The sequence below is a fragment of the Orcinus orca genome, chromosome 6, assembly GCF_937001465.1.
Source record: "Orcinus orca chromosome 6, mOrcOrc1.1, whole genome shotgun sequence".
Lineage (NCBI taxonomy): Eukaryota > Metazoa > Chordata > Mammalia > Artiodactyla > Delphinidae > Orcinus > Orcinus orca.
This window is the reverse complement of record NC_064564.1, coordinates 100390786-100417709: the sequence shown is the minus strand read 5'-3', so window position 1 is coordinate 100417709 and position 26924 is coordinate 100390786. Positions and strand designations below refer to the sequence as shown.

Here is a 26924-nt window from a genome sequence, read left to right as displayed (position 1 = left end):
GAAGCTGATGAGATCCTCCCTGTTATGAGCTGAATTGTGTTCCCCAAAATTCTTATGTTGAAGTCCTAACCCCCAGTATCTAAGAATGTGACTGTATTTGGGGACTTCCCTGTGGTCCAGTGGGTAAGACTCCAAGCTCATAATGCAGGGGGCCCAGGTTCGATCCCTGGTCAGGGAACTAGATCCTGCATGCATGCCGCAACCAAGAGTCCGCATGCCACAACTAAACAAGTCTGTGTGCTGCAACGAAGATCCTGTGTGCCACAACTAAGACCCAGCGCAGCCAAAAAAAAGTAAAAAAAAAAAGAATTTGACTATATTTGGAGATAGGGTTTTTAAGGAGATAATTAAGGTAAAATGAGGTCATATAGGTGGGCCCTAATCCAATATGACTGGTGTGCTTGTAGGAAGAGATCAGTACACAGACACACACAGAAGGAAGACAATGCTAAGACACAAGGAGAAGATGGCCACCTACAAGCCAAGGAGAGAGGGCTCAGAAGAAAACAACTCTGCCAATACCTTAATCTTGGACTTGTATCCTCTAGGACTGTGAGAAAATAAATTTCTGTTGTTTAACCCACAGTCTATAGTACATTTTTTATGGTAACCGTAGAAAACTAATACACTCTCCCCTCTTTTAACCAACTCCTACAAGACAAGTAAGAATACTTTCTTGGACTTCCCTGGTGGTGCAGTGGTTAAGAATCTGCCTGCCAATGCAGGGGACACGGGTTCGAGCCCTGGTCCGGGAAGATCCCACATGCCGTGGAGCAACTAAGCCCGTGCACCACAACTACTGACCCTGCACTCTAGAGCCCACAAGCCACAACTACTGAGCCCACGTGCCACAACTACTGAAGCCGGCGTGCCTAGAGCCCATGCTGCTCTGCAACAAGAGAAGCCACCGCAATGAGAAGCCCATGCACCACAACGAAGAGTAGCCCTGCTCGACGCAACCAGAGAAAAGCCCGAGCATAGCAACGAAGACCCAATGCAGCCAAACATAAATAAATAAATAATTTAAAAAAATAAAATAAAAAAGAACACTTCCTTTCTGTTTCCCACTAACTATTCATCACTCCTTTAAGTGAGGGTTTGTTTGGGGTTTTTTTGCCACGCCATGCAGCTTGAGGAATCTCACCTCCCCGACCAGGGATTGAACCCGGGCCGCAGCAGTGAAAGAGCCGAGTCCTAACCAGTGGACCTCCAGGGAACTCCCATTAATGTTTCGTTTTTAATCTAGCTTTCTCAAAGTCTACTACATGAGCAAAGGAAGTTAACCCAGAATTTTGAGGTCATAAGCCCTTTAAGGAAGATTCCATGATAATTTACCTGCGTTGAAATTTGGAGTAAAACTTTGAACGTTGAGACAATAAAGAGTGAGCCTTGGGGAAGGTAAATCCTGATGAATGACCACAAGCAAGTCTCTTGGCCTGGAAGCAGGAATCTGTGATGTTTACAATGGTGAGCACTGGGAGTCTGTCTGAAAGACCAGACCAGAGGAAAACAGGTAACATGTCAAAAGGGAGCCAAACAGAAACAATTCAAGGATCTTGTACGGAAGGAGACAGGGATGGTTAATTCACCTTCAGCATCTGGAGGAGATTTGCGGGAGGAGTCCAGAATTCGAGGGTGGCCCCTCTCAATTCGGCGGAGAGTTGCCCAGCATTGTGGATGCTGACAAACAGCCAGGTCACAGGTAGTTTCATCCCACTGGCTTTTATCTGGCAAGTCCATAGCTACAAATGGTTTAGGACAAAAGCCAATCTTGCAGCTTTCTAGCCCTCTGGAAAAACAATCACCACATAATTAGGGAATACTATACATTAGCCATGCAGTCCAGATATTAATTTGCACTCAAAGCATGAAATATTTCTGTTGAACCATATAGATAAATGGTGGTCACAGGATAATTAGGAGTTGGGTAACAAGCAAGCATGAAATTATCTCAGCATGGAGTAGAGTGATAAGAGTTTGGGTTCAGACTGACTCCAGAAGGTCTCCTAACTGACCATTTAAATTAATAACTGAGTGACCTGAGATTTAACCAATCTGCGCTTCAGTCTCCTCAGCTGCAAAATAAGGATAAGTCTATTTCACAGGATCACCACAACAATTAATTAATGGACATTAAAAGTTCTGGCATAGGGCTTCCCTGGTGGCGCAGTGGTTGGGAGTCCTCCTGTCAATGCAGGGGACACGGGTTCGTGCCCAGTCCGGGAAGATCCCACATGTCACGCAGCGGCTGGGCCCGTGAGCCATGGCCGCTAACCCTGCGCGTCCGGAGCCTGTGCTCCGCAACGGGAGAGGCCACAACAGTGAGAGGCCCACGTACCGCAAAAAAAAAAAGAGAGAGAGGAAAAAAGTTCTGGCATATAGTTCAAAATAAATATTAGCATCCTTTCCTTTTCCCCTTCATTAATCATTAGGGAGAAGATGCCACCATCTCCAAAAAGCCTTATCAAATTATAAGTAATGTACATAGCACTTGAGTATCCTCAGATTTTGTTATACACAGGGGCTCCTGGAACCAATCCTCTGTGGATACTGAGCGACGGCTGAGTCACAGAAGTGCTATAGATGGCTCAAACTTTTGGAAGAGATGCTTCAATTTTCAGTATGCTCCAGTTCTCACTCAGGCGGCTAAAATACCCACCAGAAATGAATGGGTTTGCTCAAACAGCAAATCAGTCGACCCACAGTTGCATCAGAAGCCACTGGCTTTTCACTTACTGGCTGTATGCTCTTGGGCAAGTTACTTCACCTCCCTCAGCCTGTTTCCTCATATAAAGTAGGGAAGGGGAAATCCCTAAGTAGCATCATAGAAGCATTAAATAAAATAATGTACTTTTATGTATGGTATACAACAGGTGCTCAATAAATGTTATCTTTCTCTCTCTAGAAATGTTTTAGGCAATCAGTACCACCTGATCCGTAATAACTTTTTAAGGACTGTGTCCATTTCTTTTTTCTTTTACTCAACACATTTATTGACTACCAAATATGTGAGGGGACCTGTTATGGGCATAGAGAACAATAAAGAACAAAATAAGTTCCTGTTCTAAAGTGCTTATAATTTAAACCAAAGATAGCAAACTATTGGCCTGGGATTGCATCTGGCCTATGATTTGTTTTGTTTGGTCTGCACTTTGAGCCATTACGCAAAGATGAAAAGAGTCCATAATGTCCAGATTGCTGGCTCCTCTTAAAAATTAAAATATCTAACAACACAGGGGCCCAATTCCAACTAGATAGCAACTGGCTGGAGCTGAGCACTTCCTGACATCTTTAAACCAGGTGTATTCTAGCCAAGTGGACAGTTCTCTCACCAAACCCTATAATCTCTAACTGAAGCAGTTTCAGTTGCCATTTATCATCTCATATGCTGTTGTTTTTTTTTTTATAATAGGGAAATATTTCTCCGTGTTCATGTCACTGTCAAAAACAGGAAAACTATGGGTGGCCTGAAACAGCAGGTTTCAAGAAAAAAAAGCGTTTCTGCTTTGCGGGAGTGAGGACAATTGCTACAAATGTAATAGGAAAATGGTAGAGCTCAACAAGCCACTGCAGGGACTTCCCTGGTGGTGCAGTGGTTAAGGATCCGCCTGCCAATACAGAGGACACGGGTTCGAGCCCTGGTCAGGGAAGGTCTCACATGCCGCAGAGCAACTAAGCCTGTGCTCTAGAGTCCATGAGCCACAACTACTGACGCCCACACTAGAGCCCACACTCGTACTCCGCAACAAGAGAACCACAACTAGAGAAAGCCCACGTGTAGCAATGAAGACCCAACGCAGCCAAAAATAAATAATTTTTTTAAAAAACCCACTGCAAAGCCATGGAAATGTTTTTTTACTAGGAAAGCTGCACGATAAACAATTCGATTAACTAAAAAGCAAATACAATTGTAAGAGGGTTTGTTTTTCAATGCGAATATAATGTTACATTATTGTTACAACCGGCTGCGTGTTGCCCTTTTGTTACCTGACCAGCCCGAATTGATCCCCGAGGTCTAGTCATGCCCATCTCTATGTCGCCAGCCCTAGCACGGTGCTGGCAAAGTAGTGAGCGTTAAAAAAAAATTTTAGGTAATAGTTTTTCTTAATACCATTACTACAAAGTCGAGAGGGCTAAAAACATTAGAGGTGACCATTTGCGCCGGCAGAATTGAAAAAAGATTTCCCGCTTCGTTCCGGAAAAGGGAAGTGGGAGAATGCAGCCTCGGAGGGCCGCGCTTCCGCGAAACCAAAGCGGAAGCCAAGCGGCCTAAGCCCACAGAAAAACGCCACTCTTCGACCCGCGGTGAACTGAACGACGGGCCCAGCCTCTCATCGGGAGGAGCCCCGCCCCACCAGCTCAGTCCACGCCTCCGTCTCCCATGCTAGCCACCAGGCTGCGACGTCGCCAGGCAGCAGCGCAGAGCACTATGGGAAAGGGACGGAAGCCCAGTGAGCCATACTTCATTTGCTAAGCAAGTTCCAGAGACGGTGGTGGCGTGAAGCAGAGAAACGAGCCTGGGAAGGGACGCCAGGTGCCGGTGAGGCCGGACGGAAACCCCTCGAGCCAAAACCATGGCAGCGTGCAAAGCTCGGAAGCACCAGCCACTGGAGGCGGAAGCTGGGCTGGAGGAGGAGGAAGGTTATGGCGCGCGGGGCACTGTGGGACACTGTGTGGGCAACGCGGGGCGCGACGGAAGCCTCGTTGGGTCAGACCGTGTCGACGCGGGAAGTCCGGACGCTGTAGCTGCCTGAAGAGGAGGTCCGAGGCCTGGGCCCCGGCCGCGGCAATGGCGGAGAGGCCCGAGGACCTAAACCTGCCCAATGCCGTCATCACCAGGATCATCAAGGAGGCGGTGAGCAGCTCCGGCTGGCGGACGGGCCAGGGGCGGACGAGCGGGCAGGGGAAAACAGGTCCTGGACCGGTAGCTTTGCTCACCCGCGCTTTTCTCACAGCTCCCGGACGGTGTCAGCATCTCCAAGGAGGCCCGGAGCGCCATCTCCCGCGCCGCCAGCGTCTTCGTGCTGTACGCCACATCCTGGTGAGGCGGACAGAGCTAGGCAGAGCTTAGCTGGGCATAAGGCGTAAAGAGACCCCACACACACACACACTGGTTCGGAGTTCGTGGCCTGGAGCCCGCAACCCCCAGGAATTATGTTCTACCTCAGTGGAGGGAGGTTCAGAGCCCTCGTCCAGGTCTTGCAATCTCTGAAACAAAATAAGAAAACAGTAACTTTGCTTTAACCCTTTTGTACAGGTAAGGGAGGGACTTACCGTGTCACAAAAATCCGTGCATGCAGGCTTTCTCGTGCCACTTCTGGGTGCTCCTTTTCCCACCCACTCCGTACGCGGCAAGAGGGCATCTGACAGCCCTTAATCTTTCTTCTTTCAGTGCCAACAACTTCGCGATGAAAGGGAAACGCAAGACACTGAATGCCAGCGATGTGCTCTCCGCCATGGAGGAGATGGAGTTTCAGCGGTTCGTGACCCCGTTAAAAGAAGCTCTGGAAGGTAACTACCCTTTCGTTTTCTCATCCAAGTAGATGTTCATCCTGTATGATCTGCTCACCTGGCCCTAAGTCTTTATCAGCTGGGGTGCCTTTAAGTCCGGTAAGCAAAGTATTGGATGCGACTCCGATGGCAGGCACCACTGCATAACTGTTTGTGGTGCTGGGCGGGTTATTTTTCCTTCTGTGCCTCAGCTTTTCCAATTATGCAGTGGAGTTAGCTGCTGCAGTCTGGTTCAGTCTTGCCTCCTAACTCCCTCCCCTTCATCCTTACAGCTTACAGGAGGGAGCAAAAAGGCAAGAAGGAAGCTTCAGAGCAAAAGAAGAAGGACAAAGACAAAAAAACAGATTCAGAAGAGCAAGACAAGAGCAGGGATGAGGACAACGATGAAGATGAGGAGAGGCTGGAGGAAGAAGAACAGAATGAAGAGGAGGAAGTGGACAACTGAGAGGATGGGGAGACGTAGCTCGGAAGGTACCACTCTGAAACGCCGTACACGTTTGTGTGAAGCATTTTCGTGCTGGGCAGAGTAGTCTTAGGCAGAAGATCGAAATAAAAACTGAATTATCGTCAGAATTATCATCAAAACCAGCGCTTCCCAGACTCGGAGCATCTGAGTAGCGGAATCCTGTTTTGCTTAATCAGTCTCAAGGTTATGACTTTTTGGCAAGAGAGATTCTGAACAGCTAATTTAATTGGTCAATTTGATCTTTCTTGTTTACTTACACGTATAGTTAGGCGGTTGTTGATCCCCAGTTCCCTCCCACCCCCCAAAAAAGTAATAATAACTTCTATGCTGCCGACTGTGTTCCAGATCACAGAGGCAGCCAAGGCTCAGGAAAAATTGGGGTTTGATCATGGTCAGCCTATTTGATTGTACAGTATTGGGCAATACTAGCTTATTTCAGGTGATCAGAATGGCTTAGCTTTAGGAAATTACTATAAGGGTTCGAGAGAACAATGAAATCTTTTCTATTGTTTCCTCACTTGACAGTAACATTAACTGAATTTTGGTTTCTACAGACTCAGTTGGCTTGGACCCCTTCTATATTGCCTATAGGCATGTTACCTGCTTGGGTGGCTATGTTCTCGGCACATAACGCTTTTAAATCAACAGAGTAGAATTAGTCAAGTAAGGTTGCCAACTCTTGTAAAACAGATGGTTTAGTCTTAAATGCACCTCACTGCCTGCGACTGTACAGCTTCAGGATTTGTTGTCACCTCCTGGAAGGTATAAAATTCCAGGCTTTCTCTTCTTGTAGTCCATCTCCTAGACTTGTGACTTGGCTTTTCATTATTCCAATTCATGACAAGTTCCAGACTTTATTTCTTCTAAGCACAACTTTCTCCCTCTGTGCTTCTCACCTCCTGTCTCTGTTCTGCCTCTCCTCTGCTCCGCATTCCCACTTTCTCTGTCCCTCTTTTTCACACTTCTCCCAATCCAGGAACTTGGATGACCTGCTTAATATCCCAAAGTGTGGTTTCCTCTGATTCCCTAGTTCTAATCTCATGTCTTTTAAAAATGATTTTGTAAACCTCTCTGAACCATAAGGGAAATCTGATGGTGCTCAGGAATCTTAATTCCTCCCCTAAGCCATCCCCTTTAACTGCTTCTGAAGGATCTCTGTTGACCTTTCCTAGTTTTCTCCTCTTTCCATTTGGTGCTTCAAGCACTTTTTTGTTCGTCTCTAAGTTGAGTGCTTGGAGGTTGAAAGGTAGTGAAATGTAGTGTGACACTGTTAATTTGTTAAATGAATACAGTGGAAAGTTTGTTGATAAATGAGTGAAGAATATTGAGAAAATTATAATGCTTTGTATAAATAAAAATTCTTGTTAAAAGTGATGACTCCTCTTTAATCCTTCTTGTTTGTAAGTTTGCTTTTGGGGAGGACCACTGATCATGCTCTATACAGTTCTTGGGGTGTGGACTGAGCCAGACCCTTATAAATATGGGATCCTGCGTCACCTTGGATGACCAGCAGATGCTGCTCATTAACAAGCAGGGGCGCTGCTGCTCTTCAACCACAGTGAGAGCTTCCCATGGCTCTGCTGGTTCTATACATGGTAGATGCTCAACAACTCCAAACATTTATTGAGTCCCTGCTGTGTTCCTGGCACTGTTTTAAATGCTTTCAAGTATTAACTCTTAAATCCTATGAAGGAACACCGCTGATATCTCCATGATTTCAGCTATGACACTGTATTACCTCTAGATTACGTAACTGTTTCAAATCATAATTCACAGATAGATACACAAGCCCAACGCTCATTAGGTCCAGTGGCTTTTTCCTTCTCCACAGCAGAAACATCGCTTCTTTTTTTTTCCTGTCTCTCACATTTATATTTGTATGAAAGACAAAGCTATTCAATATATTTCTTATTTCTCCCTTGAAATTTATATTGATGCTATTTCTACAAGTTCTACAAGTTCTACATGTCACAGTATATGTCTCTGGGAAAACAGCATACACTGAGTCCTTCATAGTCGGTTATTGTACAAATGATTTTTTTTTTAAATACACTGAACTTCAGTTTTTTCATCTCTAAATTGGCAGTATTAATACCTACCTTAAAAGGAGAATTTTGAAAGATAACAAGACTTTTAGCACAGTGGCATGTACACAGCAAGGCCTTGTTTTTATTTTTGTTTTTCTCTTCCATACATATTTTCATTTCCCTTTGAATTAACAGAGCAGCTTCAGAATAGGAAAGAAATCATTTTTATAATCTTGTCGAAGATAATCTGTTTTCTTTCATAATAGTAGCCTAAGGAGAATGTAAAGTCTGGATACATACACAGCATAACATTTGTACTCTGTGTGATAAAGACTAATCTCTGTGGCTTCTACTAGACATAGGCACTGTTACCAAGTATTTGATTGCTTTTGGAGCAGAAGAATATTATTTAAGGATTACCAAAATAGTTCAAGTTTAACCTCAGTTTGCTCATTCTATATTAATATATTCATTTCTAATTGTGTAATTTTTTAATTTATGTAATATTGATTTATAACATAGGTTTCTTGTGTACAACATTCTGTTTCTACTTCTGTATACTCTACAACATGCTACCCACCAAAATTTTATTTTCCATTCATCACCATACTGTTGATTCCCTTTACCCATTTTTCCCTCCTCCTTGCCCCTCCCCCTCTGGTAACTGCTGCCCAGTTCTCTGTAGGTTTGGTTTGGTTTGTTAATTTATTTGGGGTTTTGTTTTAGTTTTTTATGTTGCACATATGAGTGAAATCATACGGTATTTGTGTTTCTCCACAGGACTTATTTCACTTAGCATAATAACCTCAAGGTCCATTCATGTTGTCACAAATGGCAGGGTTTCATCTTTTTTATGGCTGAATAGTATTCCATTGTATATATACACCACATCTTCATTATCCATTCGTTGGTGGGCACTTAGGTTGTTTCCATATCTTGGCTGTTGTAAAGAATGCTGTGCCACGATGAACATAGGGGCGTATATCTAGAAATATATTGGTTTTTCTTTTTTGGCCGTGCTGCACAGCATGTGGGATCTCAGTTGAACCTGAGACCCCTTCAGTGGTAGCATGGAGTCTTAACCACTGGATGACTAGGGAAGTCCCTAGAAATATGTCGTTTCTTTTTTTTTTTTTTTTAACATGTCGTTTCTTAATTCCCATGAGCACCACACAGCCAAGCCCTCAAGTCCCATCTGGACTTCTGTGGCTTCCTTCGAGCTCAGTTTCCTGCCTCATCTCTGCTTCCCTTAGCTTCCTCTGTGTACTGCTTGCCAAGTGGATCTTCCTGGAACATTGCTATGTTGCAGTCCCTCACTGCTTTCTGTTAAGTCAAATCCATACCTAGACCTGTTGTTATTCAAAGCCTGCTTAAGGTGGGCTCACCTGACCTTCTGTAACATGTTTCTACCCCAACATAAGGCTCCAGTCAAGAATGAATCCCCCAAAGAACTCTTCCACACGACCCTAGTTCTTACCAAACTTTGACTACCTAAGAAAAATCATGTTTCCTGCGAGTGGGGACTATAACTTAAAACTATAGAATTCAAGGACTGGGAAGAATCTTTGAGGTCATCCGCCAGTTTTTCCCAACCACACCTCTCTCAATCCTGTAGTGGTATCCGGATTTTGAAGTTTCCTTACTAGGCCAAGGTAATGTTTCTCCTCTGTTTTTAACCACAGCCCTTCATGCTTAGAGATTCTGATTCGGATTTGGAGGGTGGGAGGATTACCATCCTTACCCATGCAAAATTACAAAAAATCTCCTATTTTCACAGATGGGAAATTGAGGCTCATCAGAGAGAAGTGACTTACCACTAATTTATAAAAGCTGGGATTCCGTTCCAGTGGTCCACTGCCTTGCTTCTATTTTTTTGTTAACTAAACTTTATTTTTGAACAATTTTAGATTTACAGAAAAGTAGCAGAGTATAACCATCACCCAATTTGCCCTCATGTTAATCTTACGTAACCATGGTACATTTGTCAAAGCTAAGAAAAAACCCATATTGAATTTGGTTAACCAATTTCCTTTTTTGATTGAGATAAAATTCACAGAACATAAAATTAACCTTTTTTTTTTAATAAAGTTATTTATTTTTGGCTGCATTGGGTCTTCGTTGCTGCGTGCAGCCTTTCTCTAGTTGTGGTGAGCGGGGGCTACTATTCGTTGTGGTGCACGGGCTTCTCATTGTGATGGCTTCCCTTGTTGCGGAGCACGGGCTCTAGGCACGTGGGCTCAGTAGTTGTGGCTCGTAGGCTCTAGAGTGCAGGCTCAGTACTTGTGGCGCATGGGCTTTGTTGGTCCGCGGCATGTGGGATCTTCCCGGACCAGGGGTCGAACCCATGTCCCCTGCATTGGCAGGCAGATTCTTAACCACTGCACCAATGGGGAAGCCCAAAATTAACCATTTTAAAACGAGCAACTCGGTGGCATTTAGCACATTCACAGCCACCACGTCTATCTAGTTCCAAAACATGTTCATCACCCCAAAATAAAACCTCATACCAGTCAAGCAGTTATTCCCCATGCTTCCCTCCCCTTGCCCCTGGCAACCACTAATATCTGGTTCTTTTTATGCTCTTCACAAGCATTTAGCCCAGTGCCATGTACCTACCTGGAAGGCACTCAATAAAGTGGGAGTTTGGGTTTTTTTTTTTTTTACTTTTTACTTAGTAAGTAGAATATACATACTAAAAGGTGCAAATAAGAGTAGAGGTTGATAAATTTTCACCAACTAAAGACATCTATGAAGGAATTCCCTGGCGGTCCAGAGGGTAGGACTCCACACTTTCACTGCCAAGGGCCCGGGTTCAATCCCTGGTTGGGGAACCAAGATACCACAAGCAGCACAGGTACAGCCAAGAAAAAAAATTTAATTAATTAATTAATTAAACATATCCATCAAAGTCACACTGAGATCAGTAAACAACATGACCAGCACCCTGAAAAGAACCTTCAGTCTCCCTTCCAGTCACTTCCTATCTCCCCAGTAGTAGTCGCTATCCTGAATTCCAGCACAGGTTAATTTTGCCTGGGTTTGTGCTTCACATAAATGAAATCATACAATATGTTCTCTTGTGTCTGACTCCTTTTGCTCAGCGTTACATTTAAGAGTCATGTCGTTGCATTCACAATACTTTTTATGGATAAGAGTGACAGATTAAGGTAAAATTATATTTTAAAGGGGGGGGTGCTAAGAGTGGCATGGGAAAAATAGATTACACCAAACAGCAACATTCTTAAATTTTCCACCCTGTTTGGGATCTTGGAGGTATCCAATGGTACTAATTATTTTTAGTTATCAATAAACTCAGAGACAGGAGAGGTATTTTGTTGTTGTTTTTGGCCATGCCATGTAGCATGTGGAACTTCCCCGCCCAGGGATTGAACCCACGTCCCCTGCATTGGAAGCATGGAGTCTTAACTACTGGACCACCAGGGAAGTCCAGGAGAGGTGTTATGAAAGACCTGCTGGGCAGGGGACCTAAACTGGGGGAAAAAATAAATAGTAATTACCCCTGTGAGTTGAAGGAATATGGTTTGCAGGCAATGAAGCGAAATCCCAGTGTGGCATGGGGCAAATTAATCTCCTGGCAATTATTTTCCCAGTCTATAAAATGAGGATAGTAACATAGTTGTCACCAAAATTAGGTAAGTGAATGTAAAATGTATGGTACTGTCCCTAACTCTTTAATGCACAAAAAAGCATTACTTTCTTTCCACCACCTTCCTTATTGGAACACAGATCAGAACTCTAGCAGCTGGGAACTAAGCAGTGTCATATTTTCCTAGCATTAAGCCTCTCTGCCTCTTAGACTTGGAGTATAAGGAGGTATAAAACAGGTTTGGGGTACAGATTTTGAGAAATAAAATCTGAGAATAAGTGTAATACAACCCTCTGACATTCTTCACAGTTCAAAGTCGACTTTTCAATAATCCCCCTCTCACTTTCACAAAGGATTTCCTGGGACTTCCCTGGTGGTCCAGCAGTTAATACACTCCCAATGCAGGAGGCCTGGGTTCGATCCCTGGTCACGGGTTCAATCCCTGGTCAGGGAACTAGATCCCACATGCCACAACTAAAGATCCTGCATGCCACGACTAAAGATCCTGCGTGCAGCAACTAAGACCCGGCACAGCCAAATTAATAAATAAGTAAATATTTAGGGGGAAAAAAAGGAATTAATTTGCTAGGGTATTGATCCTGACCCCTATTTCACTCATCTGATGCTACCAGTTCACCCAAGCCCCATAAGCCTCACCAGAGCCCTCCTGCCCCATCTTTCCCCCCCCGACTTTTGGTCAAATCTCTCATTGTACCCATAATAGACAGGTCTGATGCCCCTATCAGACTTGGAGCCTTTCCAAAGTGCCCATGTCTTTCACATCACATCTCCCAAACTATGGTACAGAGTGAGTAAGCCCTGAGAAATTACGCTGGAATAAATTTTCTCTGAAAACTTGGAGGGCAGCCTGGTGCTGAACTCAACAACTTTAAAATGCTCAGTCCGCAAAAATGGACTTAGTTATTGTTAGGCACTATGGTGTTGTTTTAATGTCCTTGACATCTAATTACTTTTTCAATAAACAACCAGTGCCAAGTATGCGCTAGGCTGGGAAAAGAGGGGCTATAAAGAACACCTCAGGGCTCTAACCTCGAGGCCGGTTCACACGCAGCACCCTTGCCGCGCCGCTCCTGCGCGCCCAAGTGGGCTCCCCCGGGACTTCCGCAGCTCAGGAGCGAACCTCAGCGTAGGGAGGGGCGGGCCCTTCAGCCTTTCGGCACACCCTATTGGCCAGGCCTGCTGACGTCAGTGGGCGTGGCATCGGCCGGAGCCGTCCTCAGGCCAAGTGCCCGCAGGGGGGATGGCCTGCACGCGGTAGGGGACGGGCTGTGAGAGAGGGAGCTGCTTCCGGGAGAGCCGCCCCGCCCCCACGTGGGCCCTGGGAGACTAGAGCGCGCGGCAGTGCTGGCGGGAGTGGCGTCTCAGATTCCTTAGGGAGGCAGGTGAGTGGGGACTGGACTCGGGGAGATGGCGGACTTGGAGGCAGGGGCTGTGGCATCAAAGTCTTGTGTCCCCAGACCCAGACTCTGCTGTAATCCACAAGCGCTGGCGGTGCAGCCGGGGACGGAGTCACTCAGGGACTCCTATTTAGGCTCTTAGAGGTAGATTGTCCTGCTGCAGCGGGGTTGAGGTCTCTGCGTGGCCGTTGCCCTTGGGGACCCGGGTCTGGGCTCCGAGTCTCCTGGCTGGGGTCCATTCCCTTGGAGACCGCTTGGGTAGTCTCCATCAGTGGAGAGCCCGAGGTGCCTCGCAGGATGGGGGAGGGAGGTGCAAACAATAACAGCCGCTCTGTGCTAGGATTGTACGTAAGTTACATGCATTGGCCCATTCAGTCTTAACAACAGCCCATTGAGGTCTGTTCAAGTCCTTATTTACCAGATGAGGATTCTGAGGTCAGACAGCTGTAAGGTGACAGACACAGGATTTGAACCCACATCTACAGACTCCAAAACCCACACCCGTAACCCTCATGCTGCCAACTGCAGCCAGGTCCGGAGTCACCGTTCTGCCTCTTTCCTCCCTCACCCCCTTCACCCAGAGCTCTCCAGGAGCCCAGCTCCGCTGATAAGCAGCTTTGAAATCTATACTTAAAGTATCAAGGGGTAATGGTGGACATTGAGGACTTCTCTGCTGGAGACCTGGATTCCTCCCCGAGATCTGCCACTGACCCCCTGCAGGATCTTGGACCAATGTCAGCCCAGTATCACCATCATTTCAATAATATAGTCAGCAAGCTTTAAGGAACCTCTTCGTCAGTACGTTCTAGGAATTTGTGGAACTGCCTGATTCTCCTTTTAGCTCCAGAGGAGATTTGGGCTCTTCAAAGCCAAGTCAAGGCCTGGGTCTCCTTCTCTTTAATCCCTGTTCCTAGCACTGGGGCAGGCCCAGGGTAGATATTCAGGAAATGCAGTTTGAATAAACAGGTAGCCAGTTGGCTCCTTTTCAGAACTGCCTGACAGCTGCTGTCCTGGGCCCTTCTGGGGGTTTGGATTTCTCAGCCCTGTCCACCTTCTACCTAGCTGGCCCTCCCCTGCAAGTGGCAGAGCCTGCCATCGCTGGCAGCAGCTCACAACCCTCTGTGCCAAGACCACAGCCTCTGGAATCCTCAGTGGAGCACAACATGAGGGGATCAGGCCCTGCATCTCTTCTCAGCCCCTCCGGGTGGTAGTTCTCAGGGCCCAGCTTAGGTTACTCCCAAGTTGGAGAAGTTACCTTCTAAGGAAGGAGATACTTTCACAATCAATCTGAAATTTTACTTATCCCTCAGTGTTGCCTGTTCCATGAAGCCATCCATCCTTGATTCCCAGAGACACAGGTCCCTCCTATAGCATATAGTCCACCCCTCTACTGTAGCATCCGTATGGTGACTATTTCTCCTTCACCACATAAGCTGCTGGAAGGCAAGGACCCCACCTCAGATATCCTGGGAGACCCTGTGGCCCATCCAGGTTTGAGTGAAAGTTCTCCCTTCTGGGTGTGGTGCAGAGGACACAGCTGTGATCCACTCCAGGAGGTCTTGTCAGCCCACTTCTACTCCTAATGATAGTAAAAGTAGCTGCCTATTTACTGAGCAGCTACTGTGCCAGACATGTACCTCTTCACTATCTCTGATCTTCTCTGCAGCTTTGCAAGTTTGATAGTATCATTCCCATTTCATAGATTACGAAATGAAGATTCTGCAACCTTGCCCAAAGTCATACACAGAGCACAGAGCAGACCTGGGACTGTTTGACCCTGAAACATTACTCTTTCTGCACTGCCTGCTACAGCCTTCCAGTTAAGCTAAGCTGTTCTGCATCCCATGGTGACTCACCCTTGTCTTCAGTGTGGTGTCACAGGATTTAAGCTGTGGCTTACGGGCTCCCTTAATTTGGGAGAAGTGCCCCTTCCAAGTATGTGAAAATCTTCCAGTTTTTCAGGGACTTTTGGCAAAGCAAAACCTCCACCTGGATTTGGCTCTGCAAACAGAGAAGCACCTCTGTTGCTCAGGGGGTGTTGTTCTACTGCACAGTTCTTTGTTTATTGGGGCTCCCCTGGCGGTCCAGTGGTTAAGACTCCACGCTTCCACTGCAGGGGGCACGGGTTCGATCCCTGTTCGGGGAACTAAGGTGACACGTGGCACAGCAAAACAAACAACAACAACAAAAAATACCAGATGTTTGTTTATTAAGCACGTATGTAACAGAATGACTACCTGTGGGGCAGATGACAGGCCCTTGAGTAGAAGCCAGGAGACCCATGGTCAAGCCCAGCTTTGTACCTGACTCGCCGTGGATGTCAAATAACTCCTGTCTCCTTTCTGCACCCTACTTTCCACAGCAGAATGTAAAAGATTAAACAGGTGATTTTCAACTTTTAAATTTTTTTCAGCACTAATACCCATTTCTCAAATCTCTCTCTGAATCCTAAAATTAAAAAAAAAAAAAACAGATAAAAGTGGAACTGCCCTAGTAAGACCTCCCCCTCACCACTCTCTAACCCCCATCCCCAAACCCCCAGTCTCCTCCGGGTGAATTGGACTGCAAGGCCCCTAGGCAGCCCTGCCCTTTCGCTTCTGATAAGCAGAAGGCATTTGCTTCCTCAGCCTTCTAAAGTAGATGTGGGTTTGAAGCCAGTGGAATGCAGCTTTGGATTCCAGAAGCTGGGGGCCTGCTGCTATAAAGGTGCTCTGGAAAGTGAGTTAGAGACCCAAAGACCTACCTTCAAAATATGATGTGACTCTAGAATGACATTGAGCAAGTCAGTTAACCTCTCTGAGCCTCCGTCTCCTTATCATTAAAAGTTAGAACAATTCTCTGCAATTAAATGGGATAATATATATGTGTAAAGTACCTAGGGCCATGCCCAGCACACAACATACACTCAGTATATTTTTCTCTGATACCCTCCATCTGTCCAAGGCAGAGATAGTATAGGCAGAGCAACGCCTACTGGATCAAGTGTTTATCAGTAGTATGGGGTATGGTAGGTAAAACCCTGCACTCATTGTCTACAACAAACTCAAATTCTGGCTCAGTCACTAGCTGTGTGGTCTTGGGCAAGTGACTTAACCTCTCTGAGCTGGGCTAATCCTTGGCAGACCTAAGAGCAAAATCTTGCACAAAATGGGTACTCAGGACTTTGTATCTGCTAAATGATTGCTCATATGGGAGTTGGGACATCTTTGGGGAGGCCTGGCTTGCCCCTGGTCAGATGATGTGGCTGGCCCAGGGGTGTGGTGGTGGAGTGGATCCTGTGTGGCTCCTGATAACCCCAACCCCGCCAAGGAGGAGGATCAGATGAAACAGGCCCCTGAGCTAGTTGGGAGGGAGCCAAGGGGCCTGGGAGGCTGGAGGACAGGGGGAGGGGAAGGCATCATCAGTGTACTGAAGGACCCCCACCAGGCCCAGAGAGTGTGCAGCCGTGGGTAAGTCCCTGCCCCTCTCTGGGCCTTGAGGTCCCATTCATACAAGGAGAGATTGGTGGCTCTTTGTTTTCCCCCTACTTGGCTGTTAGGCACCTCCAAAAGGAAGCGTCTAAAACGGAGCTCCCCACCTCCTCTCTCTCCAAGCTCACCTCCCCCCCCCCCCCCCCCCCCCGCCCTCTTCCTGCCTGTCCCTGTCTCCGCTGCCCTCCAGGTCAAGCAAGCTAGCGCATCCGCCCCAAGAGACTGCCTCTTGGCCGCCTTAGGATGGCCCCTCCTCCCTACCCCTCTCGCCCCACAGCCTCTGTCCCCTCTGCTTCTAGTCAGCTCTGCTCAGGATGCAAGAATTATCTTCCTAAAGCCAGGCTCTGAGCAGGCCCCTGTCCCGCCCCCTGCTCAGAAATCTTCCCCGTCCTAGGTCTGGCCGCCCCTCCCCTCCAAACACACATCCTCGATTGCCTCTTCAGTCCTCAGAGCAGTCCACAGCCCGTCCTCCTGGCCCCTTCTTTCCCCTCCGGAGGGAACATTCTCCCCTTTCCCTCTGCCAGGCCGAACCCACTCATCCTGCAAAACCGAGTTCTAGTCCTGTCTTCTTCCAACAAGCTTCTGACCTCCTAACTCACATTGGAAGTCATGGTTCCTTCATGGTAGGCTCGGCCTCTCCGAGATGCGCTCAGTCAGCCCGATCCCCTGGGACTGCGGTGCCAACTGGATGAGAAATCATGTGTGCGAGTGCCCAGCGTGGCCTGGCACATAGTAGGTGCTCAAGAAACAAACGTTAATGTCCCAGCTTCCATCTTACACCCCTTATTTGGCATTTAGGGCATATTGTCTTGTACTTCATGTGGGTAAATGTATTTACTGTGTGGCAGAGTGCTGTGCAGGAGGCAAACATGAACTAAGTGTGGACCCTGCCCTGCGGAAGCTCCGCCTACTGAGACGAGATAAGATAAGGCCACAGAGAACTGGTATATAAGAGAGACTGTGATCTGGGCCAGAAGAGATGCTGCAGGGGAGAGGGAAGGAGGGGCCGCCTAGTGGACAACCTGGTAGGACTTGGGGATGGGGAAGTTGTGGAAAGAGCACCAGCCTCCTAGGGAAAGAGGGTGAGCGGAACGCAGCCAAGTGTGCTTGGGGAGCGGCAGGAGGCTCTCGGGCTGGAAAAGCAGCCTCCATGGCCACTCCACAGGCATGTCTGTCTGTCTGTCGGCACGGTGCGATTTAATCCTCTTAGTGTGTGTCCGTGTACCAAGGGGTTAACAGTTTTCCCCTAGAGGTAGAATTACAGGAAATTTTTCTCTTTTTCCTTATCTGTACTTTTCTAAAATTTCTGCCATGGCCATGGACATTGTTCATGGAATAGGCAAAGCTTAAGTGGTGGCTAGATCAGGGTTTCTCATAGTAATGTCCAGTCCATCCCAGACTGATTCTTTGATAAAATGCAATGAAAATGAATTAATAGAGACATGTTGTTTTAAAAAAAGAGACCAAATAAAATACAAACCCAGATTTTATATTATTAGATTCAACTTGCTCTGGAAGTTTCTGAAGTTTCATGAAAGTGCCTATTTATCTTGGTGCACACCGGCAGGGATTGGTGAACCCCACTAGGAGTAGCACTGGGGTAGAGAGCAGGGGAAGCAGGAATCTGGAAAAGCCTGCGGGTATGTGACCACCTCCCGGTGCCAGGGACCACGTCTCATGCGCCTCTCGTCGCCCTCACAGAGCTGAGCACGAGGCAGACCCCCAAGAGCCCTCAGTTCCAGCCACCCGGCTGCCCTCTGTCCCCCCTGCCCACCATGCAGCCCCAGTCAGTCCTGCACAGCGGCTACTTCCACCCACTACTTCGGACCTGGCAGGCAACCACCACCAGCCTCAGTGCCTCCAGCCTCATCTACCCCATCTTTGTCACGTGAGTCCGCAAATGAGCCAGGGCTCTGATCGGCAGGGGGTGGGTTGAGTGTGTGTGCATGCACGTGAACAGAGCAGGTGTCTGTGTTGCGGGGATAAAGTGGGGCTGTCAGCTTGGAGCTCAAGGTATTGGAAGTGGCCTACTGGGTTAAGGACAGCCATTAAGAAAAAAACAAACCTTGAAGAGAATACAGTCTTCCCATTTGGAAAATAAAAATAACCCTTGCCTTTTTCATCCTGAGTTTTTGCAACAAGACAGAAGCCGAGACGATGTTCTGTTGGCTGTAAAGTACTATGTACATGTCAGAGGTGGCAGTCATGAGCAGTCACGATAGCACAGCTGATACATATTGAGGGCTTACTGTGTCCCAGGTACTAGTATGCTAAGCACCTGTGTATATTATCTCATTCCACCCTGACAGTATTCATATGAGAAAAATACGGATATTATCCCTTAGAATGTCATCTCCACGAGGGCAGGGATTTTTGTCTGTTTTGTTCACTGTTGTGTTGCCAGAGCCTAGAACAGTACCTGACACATAATAAGTGCTCAATAAATATTTGTTGAATGAATGAATGAATCGACCCAGGATACACATGAAGGCCCTGAGGCTCAAAGAGTACCATTTGGCCAAGGTCACCCAGTCAGTAAGTGGCTGGGATAGCAAGCAAGGACCTTCTGATCTCAGTGTCCAAGTTCTTAACCACTTGACTCCTTCCTAGGAGTACTGTTCTTTGAGTACAGTTGCTTGTTGTCACTGTTATTCTTGTTGTTCCTATTATTATTTCAGGCCCTGGGCTTGGCCAGGCAGGGGAACCAGACACTGGATCCCATCTTCCTCCCACCATCTCCACCTCCATATTCCTTCCGAGTTTCCCAACCATCTCTCCCAGTCACCCCCTCACCACTGGCCCTTCCCACAGCTACCAATCCATAGCCCATCCCCCGCTCTTGCAGGGATGTTCCTGATGACAAACAGCCTATCGCCAGCCTCCCAGGAGTGGCCAGGTAGGAGACGGAGTGGGGAGGGCAGGGTTATGATGGAGGGAGCAATTTCACAGGTGGAGGTGACAGGAAGCAGAAGCAGACCCAGGAGGCAGAAGATCCAGAGAGGCTGACTTCAGCTCAGAAGGACTGTCTCGGGGGGCAGAGTTGTTCCACAACAAAAGAGGCAGCCTCGGTCAGTAATGAGCTACCTGTCACCAGAGGCGCCATAGCAGAGGAACGCTGAACTTCAGATGGGAGGCCAATAACAGAACCTTGAAGGGGCCTTCCACAGCTGAATCCCATAGCTCTGCTACGTGGGGCCTCGGTTTTCCCATCTGTTTGGTGGGTGCATTCCTGCCCCTCCATGTACTGTGAGGCTTGAGCCCTCCTGGTGCCATGTGCACCTTGACTCTTAACAGAGGCACAGGCCAGAGGCGTGGGGGGACCCTAGCCTGGGACCTGCCTCACTTCAGCCCCTCCGTGCAGGTATGGTGTGAACCGGCTGGAAGAGATGCTGAAGCCCCTGGTGGAGGAGGGCCTGCGCTGTGTCCTAGTCTTCGGCGTCCCCAGCAGAGTTCCCAAGGTGACAAATCAGAGGAGCGGTCAGAGGGAAGGGGAGGGGGAGGCTGGGTGAGGATAAGCTGAGGTTGCACGCTGATCACACCCTCGCTCCAGCCTTGTGCTGGCCCTGGGGCCACCGGTGAACGGACACAGCCACTGCCCTTGAAACAGCAGCCATGTAGGATCAGGAAGCTAAGTAGGGCTGCAGCTCTGAATGGTCAAGTCAGGTTTCCCTCTGCAAAGTGGGAACGGTCCTCCCCGTGCCTCCTCGTCCAGGGGCTGTCGTGGTGATACAGGAGAGGGCCGGGGCTGTGCCCTGGTGGCTGGCCACTGTGCCTCCCAAAGGCTTCCTGTGATTTTGTCCTTCCGCTTTGTCCTTCCCCTGTCCTTAGGATGAACGGGGCTCTGCGGCAGACTCCGAGGACTCCCCAACTATCGAAGCCATCCGTCTGTTGCGCAAGAATTTCCCCGGCCTCCTGGTGGCGTGCGATGTGTGCCTGTGCCCCTACACCTCCCACGGTCACTGCGGTGAGCTTCCCTCCTTCCACCAGCCCTGCTGCCACCAGCACTCCCACTGCGGTGGAGACGGGCCAAAGCCCGGGATGCTCCCCCAAACCCAGCTGTCTGTCCTGCAGGGCTTCTGAGTGAGAATGGGTCGTTCCAAGCTGAGGAGAGCCGCCAGCGGCTGGCAGAGGTGGCGCTGGCCTATGCCAAGGCAGGTGAGTGAGCCACCAGCAGAAATGGGCACCCCTGGGTCGGGGAGGTGGCAGGGTGGATAGGAGGGTCCCAGAGTTCTGAAGGCCACCCTCTGCCCTTTAGGATGTCAGGTGGTGGCCCCGTCGGACATGATGGACGGACGTGTGGAAGCCATCAAGGAGGCTCTGATGGCACATGGATTTGGCAACAGGGTAGGGGCAGGGGTGCAGGCAGCATGTGGGGAGGAAGTAAGAGAGCCTGGACCAGACCTGCCCCCGTGTCTGCACCTCGCACAGAGAAAGCAAGGCCCAGAGCTCCAGTGGGACTAGGACACACACCTCTACTTCCGGCCCGGGTCCTTTCTCTCCCTGTCACTTCACCCTGGGACATCTGGAGGGCTGGCTGAGCCGAGACCCCTATTATCTGCCCATAGGTATCAGTGATGAGCTATAGTGCCAAATTCGCTTCCTGTTTCTATGGACCTTTCCGGTGAGTGGGGATGGGCAGGGGTCTGCTGTTGAATCCCTGACCCGTTAACCCAAAGCTGGAGCCCACCCTGGTGTCTCTGCTTCCCAGGGACGCAGCTCAGTCGAGCCCAGCTTTTGGAGATCGCCGCTGCTACCAGCTGCCGCCCGGAGCACGAGGCCTGGCCCTCCGCGCGGTGGTGAGTGACCAGAGCGCCAGCCCCACCCGGCCTGTCCCCCTGTCACCTCGCCTCCCAGGCACTGCCCACACCGTAACTCATCCCTTAGGACCGGGATGTACGGGAAGGAGCTGACATGCTCATGGTGAAGCCAGGAATGCCCTACCTGGACATCGTGCGGGAGGTAAAGAACAAGGTGAGCACAGGGCAGAGGCCAGAGGCGGCTCGGGGAGATGAGAGTGTGTCCACAGATTCTGGGCCCTTTGATCGAGGGACCGCAGAATCTCGGAGTTGAGCAGTCTTCCCAGGAACAGGAATCCCCAGCAACCCCCCTCCCCCTCCCCCGTCCCTGTCCCCGCCCGGGAACCACTGTGGGCCTCTGCGCCAGGGCTCGCAGGAGCCTTTGAACAGTTCTGCTTTAACAGCTCGAGGATGGGCCAGGCCGGCAGCAGCAGTGACTCAGGGCTTGGGGCTCAAGACGGTCACACATTGAGCAGGGAGGAAGGGATACTCCCAGAGGCATGCCCACCCCCACTTCAACCTGCTTGCCCCCCGCTGCTTCTCTGCAGCACCCTGAGCTCCCTCTCGCCGTGTACCATGTTTCTGGAGAGTTTGCCATGCTGTGGCATGGAGCCCAGGCCGGAGCGTTTGATCTCAAGGCTGCTGTACTGGAGGTCATGACTGCCTTCCGCAGAGCAGGTGAGGAAGCAGGGGTGGGAGTTTTTGACATGTGCCGCAGGGACTGATAGGCACTTTGACCAGATAGGGAAATAAAGTCATGAGACAGCCTGGAGTCTCATGCCTGGAAATGCCAGAGATCTAGACAGGCTGGGGAAGAGACATGAAACCGCAGGACAGAATGTGGAACAGTGAAGTACGCAGAGCCCTCTGTTATTTTTTGGTTTTGAGACCTTGGCCAAGCCACTTCTCTAAGTTCAGTGTCCTTGTCTATGAACTAGGGATAAGATAGCTGGTGCGTGGTTGTCAGGAGGATTAAATGAGATGCTACGTGTAATTGGCGTGTGCTTGTCACTTCATAAATGGGAGCTGGTTTTGTTGGTAAAGCATACAGCGTGGGGAGGGAACTCACAGCTTACCTGTTTCCCCCACTGTGCAGTCTTATACATTGGCAAACTGAGGCCCAGAAGGAGAAAATGCCTTCCCCGAGGTCACACAACGTACAGAGCTAGGACTCACCAGAACTGAACTCAGTCTTAGGTTGTGACACCCGTGGGCTGTGCCTCTTCATGGTAGCCTTCTTCCCACCCCCGGCCCTCATCTCCCAGAAGGTATTCCCCGAGCTGACGCCCTGCCCTCCCCCTGCCTCCCGCTTCTCTCCCAACACAGGTGCCGACGTCATCATCACCTACTACACGCCTCAGCTATTGCAGTGGCTGAAGGAGTGATGGAGAAAACGTGCAAGGCCCAAGAACTAGAACTTTTTAATTCCTGAGCCTTGGAGAAGTGAAAACCAAAGTAAACGATGCTTTAGAACTGTGTGCTCGTGCCCGCTTCCTGCTTACGCGCTGGCAGGCACCCAGAAGCCCTGGGTGTTTCTGCCAGAGTGCCACATCTTCCCACTCACAGCCACATCCTCATGGGCTCTCCTAGGCTTCCCTACCCCTCCCTGGGTCAACCCTGAGGCTCACCTCTGCCACCCCAGCTCCTTCCTCAGGGGTGGCATCAGCTTGAAAGCCACCAGGAATCATGGGCATTGGCTCAGTGGGGCCTGGGAGGAAGGCTTGGAGCATTAAAGGAAAAGGAGGGCAGTTGAATCTTGGACCCTCAGAAGCTCTGGAAAGCTCGAGGCCTCTGGCAGCAGAGCTGGGCACACTGGGACTGAGGCTTAGATCGACACCCTGGGTTTAGAGTTGAGATTTGCTGCGATTCCACTGGAAGGCGATTCCCACACAGGCCAGTGCTTGCCAGGCTGCCTGAGATCTCCTGTTGTTCTCTGAGCCATAAACCCAGAGAAGAATTACTCATTAACGAGCAGAAAAGTATTATTCATTAACAAGCAGGAACACTGCCTAAGGATCGAAATTCGGAAGCAAAGAGAGAGTTCCTGATGGTTGGAGATGCCACCACCAAAAAGGATTTTTATTGAAGAGGTGTTTTTTGAGAAGGTCTGCTTTGTGCCCACACACAATGCTGGGTCCTGGGGGTAGAGCAGGACAGACCTCAGCTTGTCTCTGAGTGGAATCTATACAAGGAGAACAGGGGCGACAGAAAACAACAAGAAAACAGACGAGGCAGTTATACATTGTAATAGTGCTTCTAGGGAAAGAAAGGGTCTGAGACAGAGATAACAGATGATGGGCCTCACTTGAGAAGCCCTCCATGAGGTTGAGGGACAAGGAAAGACCCTTACGGAGGACAGAGGGAAGCAGACACCAGAAGCTGCGAGAATGACGGAGTGCACGGGCTCCTGCAGTGGGAGGGGCTTGGCAGGGCCGCTGGGAGCCAGATGAGGAAGAGGAAGGTGGGCTGCAGGACTGGAGGTTGGAAAGGTAGATCCTGCACCTTGTAGGAAACGTGGGTTCTATTTTGCATCTGATAGAAAGCCATCTGAAGGATCTTAACCAGGACTTATATGTGTTCCAATTTCCCCCATTCTGCTCCTGTGAAAAAAATGGAGGGGTGAGGGGCCTCCCTCGTGGCGCAGTGGTTGAGAGTCCGCCTGCCGATGCAGGGGACACGGGTTCGTGCCCCGGTCCGGGAAGATCCCACGTGCCGCGGAGCGGCTGGGCCCGTGAGCCATGGCCGCTGAGCCTGCGCATCTGGAGCCTGTGCTCTGCAATGGGAGAGGCCACAACAGTAAGAGGCCCACGTACAGCAAAAAAAAAAAATGGAGGGGTGAGCCAGAAAAAGCCTGGTCGGGAGACTATTGGTGACCCCCTGGAGCAAAGACAGTGGCCTGGACCAGGGTGGTGGCAGTGGAGAGAGAAGGAAGCAGGATATATTCAGAATACACTCTGGAGATAGAAGAAGATTTTGCTGATGCTTTCACATTGGGGGGGATTGAGGGAGGGACTGGGAGGCAACAGATGCCTTCATGGGTTTCTGGCTTGGGCAGCTGGTTTCCGTTCATTCTGAGGGTGACGCAACGTAATGTTTCCCCCCAGTAAAGGATCAGGCCCAGCTAAGGAGGTGCCAGTTTGTAAGTCCACCTGCCTGTCTGCAAAGTGACAGAATCCCAACTCTAGAGTCAAAGCAAGGTTAGTTTGGATGTTATAAAATTTGGAATTATATGAGTCAGAAGCAGCTCCCCTCTAACTCCTGCTAGTTTTCCCCAGAGCTGTGGCCGACTTAACTGAAGATCTGAGCTCATTCTGTCCTCAGCCTTGGGGACTTGAAGAGTCACCTAGAGGCCCGAAACATTCACGGGAGATCAGCCATTGATGGGCCTCAGGGCTTGGGCCACACCAGACCCTTCCGCCACCTTAGTTTCTTGGCTTCCTGGCCCTTGAGCTCATTTCTGGTTAGTGTGGAAGGGAACATCCTTCAAGGCCATCCTACATTCATCATTGCCAAGCACATATGGGGGCCTGGCTCTGTTCTAGGCACATGGAGATGGGAGATAGACACTGCCTTTTAGGTACCAACAGCCCTCAGGGAGCACATAACTGTGTCGAGAGCCCCCAAGGGTAAACTTTGAGTGGAGTGATGATGAGTCTCCCTGAGGAGAACCAAGAGGTGGACCTGTTACCAATGATGTGACAGGTGCTGTGAAGGCCACACCTGGCCTGACCTGGTTTGAAGATCAGAAAATACTTCCCCTAGGGTCTGATATTTAAACCTAGACCTGGAGAATGAGCTACCAAGCTGAGACATGTTTAGGGAAGGGCATTCCTGGCAGAGGGAACCCTGGGGCTAAAATGAGCTGGAAGGCTGGCGTGGCTGGAACACAGGGAAGGATGGGGAAGAGAGGCCTGAACTGAGCAGAGAGACACCAGGGCCAGACCGTGCCGGGGTTCAGAAGCCATGCTGAAGGACGATGGAGAGCCTTATTATTCCCGGAGAAAGGGAAGCCATCTGAAGGCTTTCGTCAGGGGAATGAGTGGCTCCTGATTTGCATTTTATAAAAGCATTTTGACAGCACTGTGGCAAAGTGCAAATAAGAAATGTGGCCTAGACTGAGTGGTGACAGTGGGGATGGAGAAGGGAATGGATTTAGAAGGTAGTTTAGATGTCAAGGACGAACCTGGCTTGAGCTCCTGGGTGGCTGATAGGCCATTTACTGAGGTGGGAACGCTTGGAAGGGGAATCCTAAATTGAGCTTGGGTTTGCAATGAGGAAGCTCTATCGACAGAGTTTATGTGACTCTCCCAAGGCCACTCAACAAGTTTGTGGCAGAACTGGGTCTAGAACCCCAGTCACCAAAAACAGCAGAGCTGGGATTTGAACTCACATAGCCCAACTCCAAGGCCTCTACCCTTACCCACTGTGCCATACCACCTCCTAATAAACTAACAAAATTATGGCCCTAACATTATGCTATTAGTAGTTCCAGTAGTGGGGTTGCCTTCAGGCATCATGGTCTATGTGAGTGGCACCCTCTGGAGTCAGGACTTGGCACCTGAGGTACCAGCCTACTGTCTGCTCCACCCCCACCCCTCTATGCTTTGTCTACAAAGGCAGTAATGACCAGGCAGGCAGCTGGAGGGATCTGGATGGTCCTGCGGGGCCTGGCTCCTCCACAGTCCCCATCTCCTGCTGTGTGCCTTCTTCTTGCTAGTCGTAATTTTATCTTTGGGCAGAGAACTCAGTTTTTAACAATCAACAAGGCATTTTATTCTCAGATTTCCAGGCATCTGGTGAGCATTAAGGGCCTCTCTCAACAAGATTTGATTTTTTTATTTCCCTCTCAGATTTCCCTCTCAGATGGACGGTAGCTTGTCTCTGGGACATCCTGAAGGCCACCACAAATAGCCGACACATTCCATCGTCCTCACTTTTTGTTTCTCTAAGATCCCTAAAACTGGGCTTCCCCGGCGGCGCAGTGGTTAAGAATCCACCTGCCAATGCAGGGGACACGGGTTCGAGCCCTGGTCCAGGAAGATCCCACATGCCACGGAGCAACTAAGCCTGTGCGCCTCAACTACTGAGCCTGTGCTCTAGAGCCCTTGAGCCACAACTACTGAGCCCGCGTGCCACAACCACGGAAGCCCGCGTGCCCTAGAGCCCATGCTCCGCAACAAGAGAAGCCACCGCAATGAGTAGCCCGCGCACCGCAACGAAGAGTAGCCCCCTCTTGCCGCAACTAGAGAAAGCCCGTGCGCAGCAACGAAGACCCAGAGCAGCCAAAAATAAATAAATAAATTTATTTTAAAAAAAAAAAGGTCCCTAAAACTACCTCAGTGGGCCTATGGTTGAGGGTCCCCCAAAACAACAGGCATTTTAACCAAACATTTTACTACCAATTTCCCAACTAGGGAAGGGGGCGTCCTGACCTATTATATGCCCCATGTGGACTCTGCCGGCCAATTCCACATATCAGGGCCTGTGACTTATAACACCCTATATTCTGCATTGTTCTGGGTACTCTTGGTTGCCAGTGACAGAAACTTAATTCAGTAACAAAAAAGGAAGTAATTGGTTTCTATAATTGGGCTGTAATAAGGTCAAGTGTAGCTGGATCTAGGGTCAA

General features: G+C 49.2%; 3 protein-coding genes across 8 annotated transcripts in view; 2 read left to right on the top strand and 1 right to left on the bottom strand.

Moving 5' to 3' along the window:
- Nucleotides 1–4602, bottom strand: part of RGS3 (regulator of G protein signaling 3) — a 162396-nt gene extending 157794 nt beyond the window's left edge. The window contains exons 1-3 of one of the 2 annotated variants that reach the window (XM_049711818.1): nt 4463–4602; nt 1590–1789; nt 1336–1486 (exon numbers count right to left, since the gene is read on the bottom strand). In XM_049711818.1, the coding sequence (XP_049567775.1) occupies nt 1336–1486; nt 1590–1789; nt 4463–4467 (356 nt within the window). In that variant the 5' untranslated portion in view covers nt 4468–4602. Of the gene's footprint in view, nt 1–1335; nt 1487–1589; nt 1790–3987; nt 4440–4462 lie in introns of those variants that run through there. The other variant, XM_033427397.2, reaches the window with a different exon arrangement.
- The window catches only part of ALAD (aminolevulinate dehydratase), a 117638-nt gene extending 94874 nt beyond the window's left edge, over nt 1–22764 (top strand). Inside the window, exons 2-13 of one of the 5 annotated variants that reach the window (XM_049711840.1) lie at nt 17672–17689; nt 18201–18387; nt 19345–19395; nt 19861–19957; nt 20328–20463; nt 20571–20654; nt 20755–20843; nt 21065–21120; nt 21208–21295; nt 21384–21470; nt 21844–21973; nt 22622–22764. In XM_049711840.1, the coding sequence (XP_049567797.1) occupies nt 17672–17689; nt 18201–18387; nt 19345–19395; nt 19861–19957; nt 20328–20463; nt 20571–20654; nt 20755–20843; nt 21065–21120; nt 21208–21295; nt 21384–21470; nt 21844–21973; nt 22622–22680 (1082 nt within the window). In that variant the 3' untranslated portion in view covers nt 22681–22764. Of the gene's footprint in view, nt 1–12854; nt 13015–17537; nt 17690–18200; nt 18388–19344; nt 19396–19860; nt 19958–20327; nt 20464–20570; nt 20655–20754; nt 20844–21064; nt 21121–21207; nt 21296–21383; nt 21471–21843; nt 21974–22621 lie in introns of those variants that run through there. The other 4 variants (XM_004269315.4, XM_049711841.1, XM_033427403.2 and 1 more) reach the window with 4 other exon arrangements.
- POLE3 (DNA polymerase epsilon 3, accessory subunit) lies at nt 4700–7351 on the top strand. Its single transcript, XM_004269314.4, has 4 exons — nt 4700–4855; nt 4956–5041; nt 5393–5511; nt 5784–7351. The coding sequence occupies exons 1-4, from the start codon at nt 4790–4792 to the stop codon at nt 5954–5956; spliced, it is 444 nt and encodes a 147-aa protein (XP_004269362.1). The 5' UTR covers nt 4700–4789; the 3' UTR covers nt 5957–7351.
- Nucleotides 22765–26924: the final 4160 nt, after the last annotated feature.

What these genes read in the sequence shown, in the direction of transcription:
- POLE3 (XM_004269314.4), top strand. Translation starts at nt 4,790, where the DNA reads ATGGCGGAGAGGCCCGAGGACCTAAACCTGCCCAATGCCGTCATCACC. An exon ending in CCAGGATCATCAAGGAGGCG is followed by an intron (nt 4,856 to 4,955) that starts GTGAGCAGCTCC and finishes CTTTTCTCACAG; the next exon opens with CTCCCGGACGGTGTCAGCAT. An exon ending in GTTAAAAGAAGCTCTGGAAG is followed by an intron (nt 5,512 to 5,783) that starts GTAACTACCCTT and finishes TCATCCTTACAG; the next exon opens with CTTACAGGAGGGAGCAAAAA.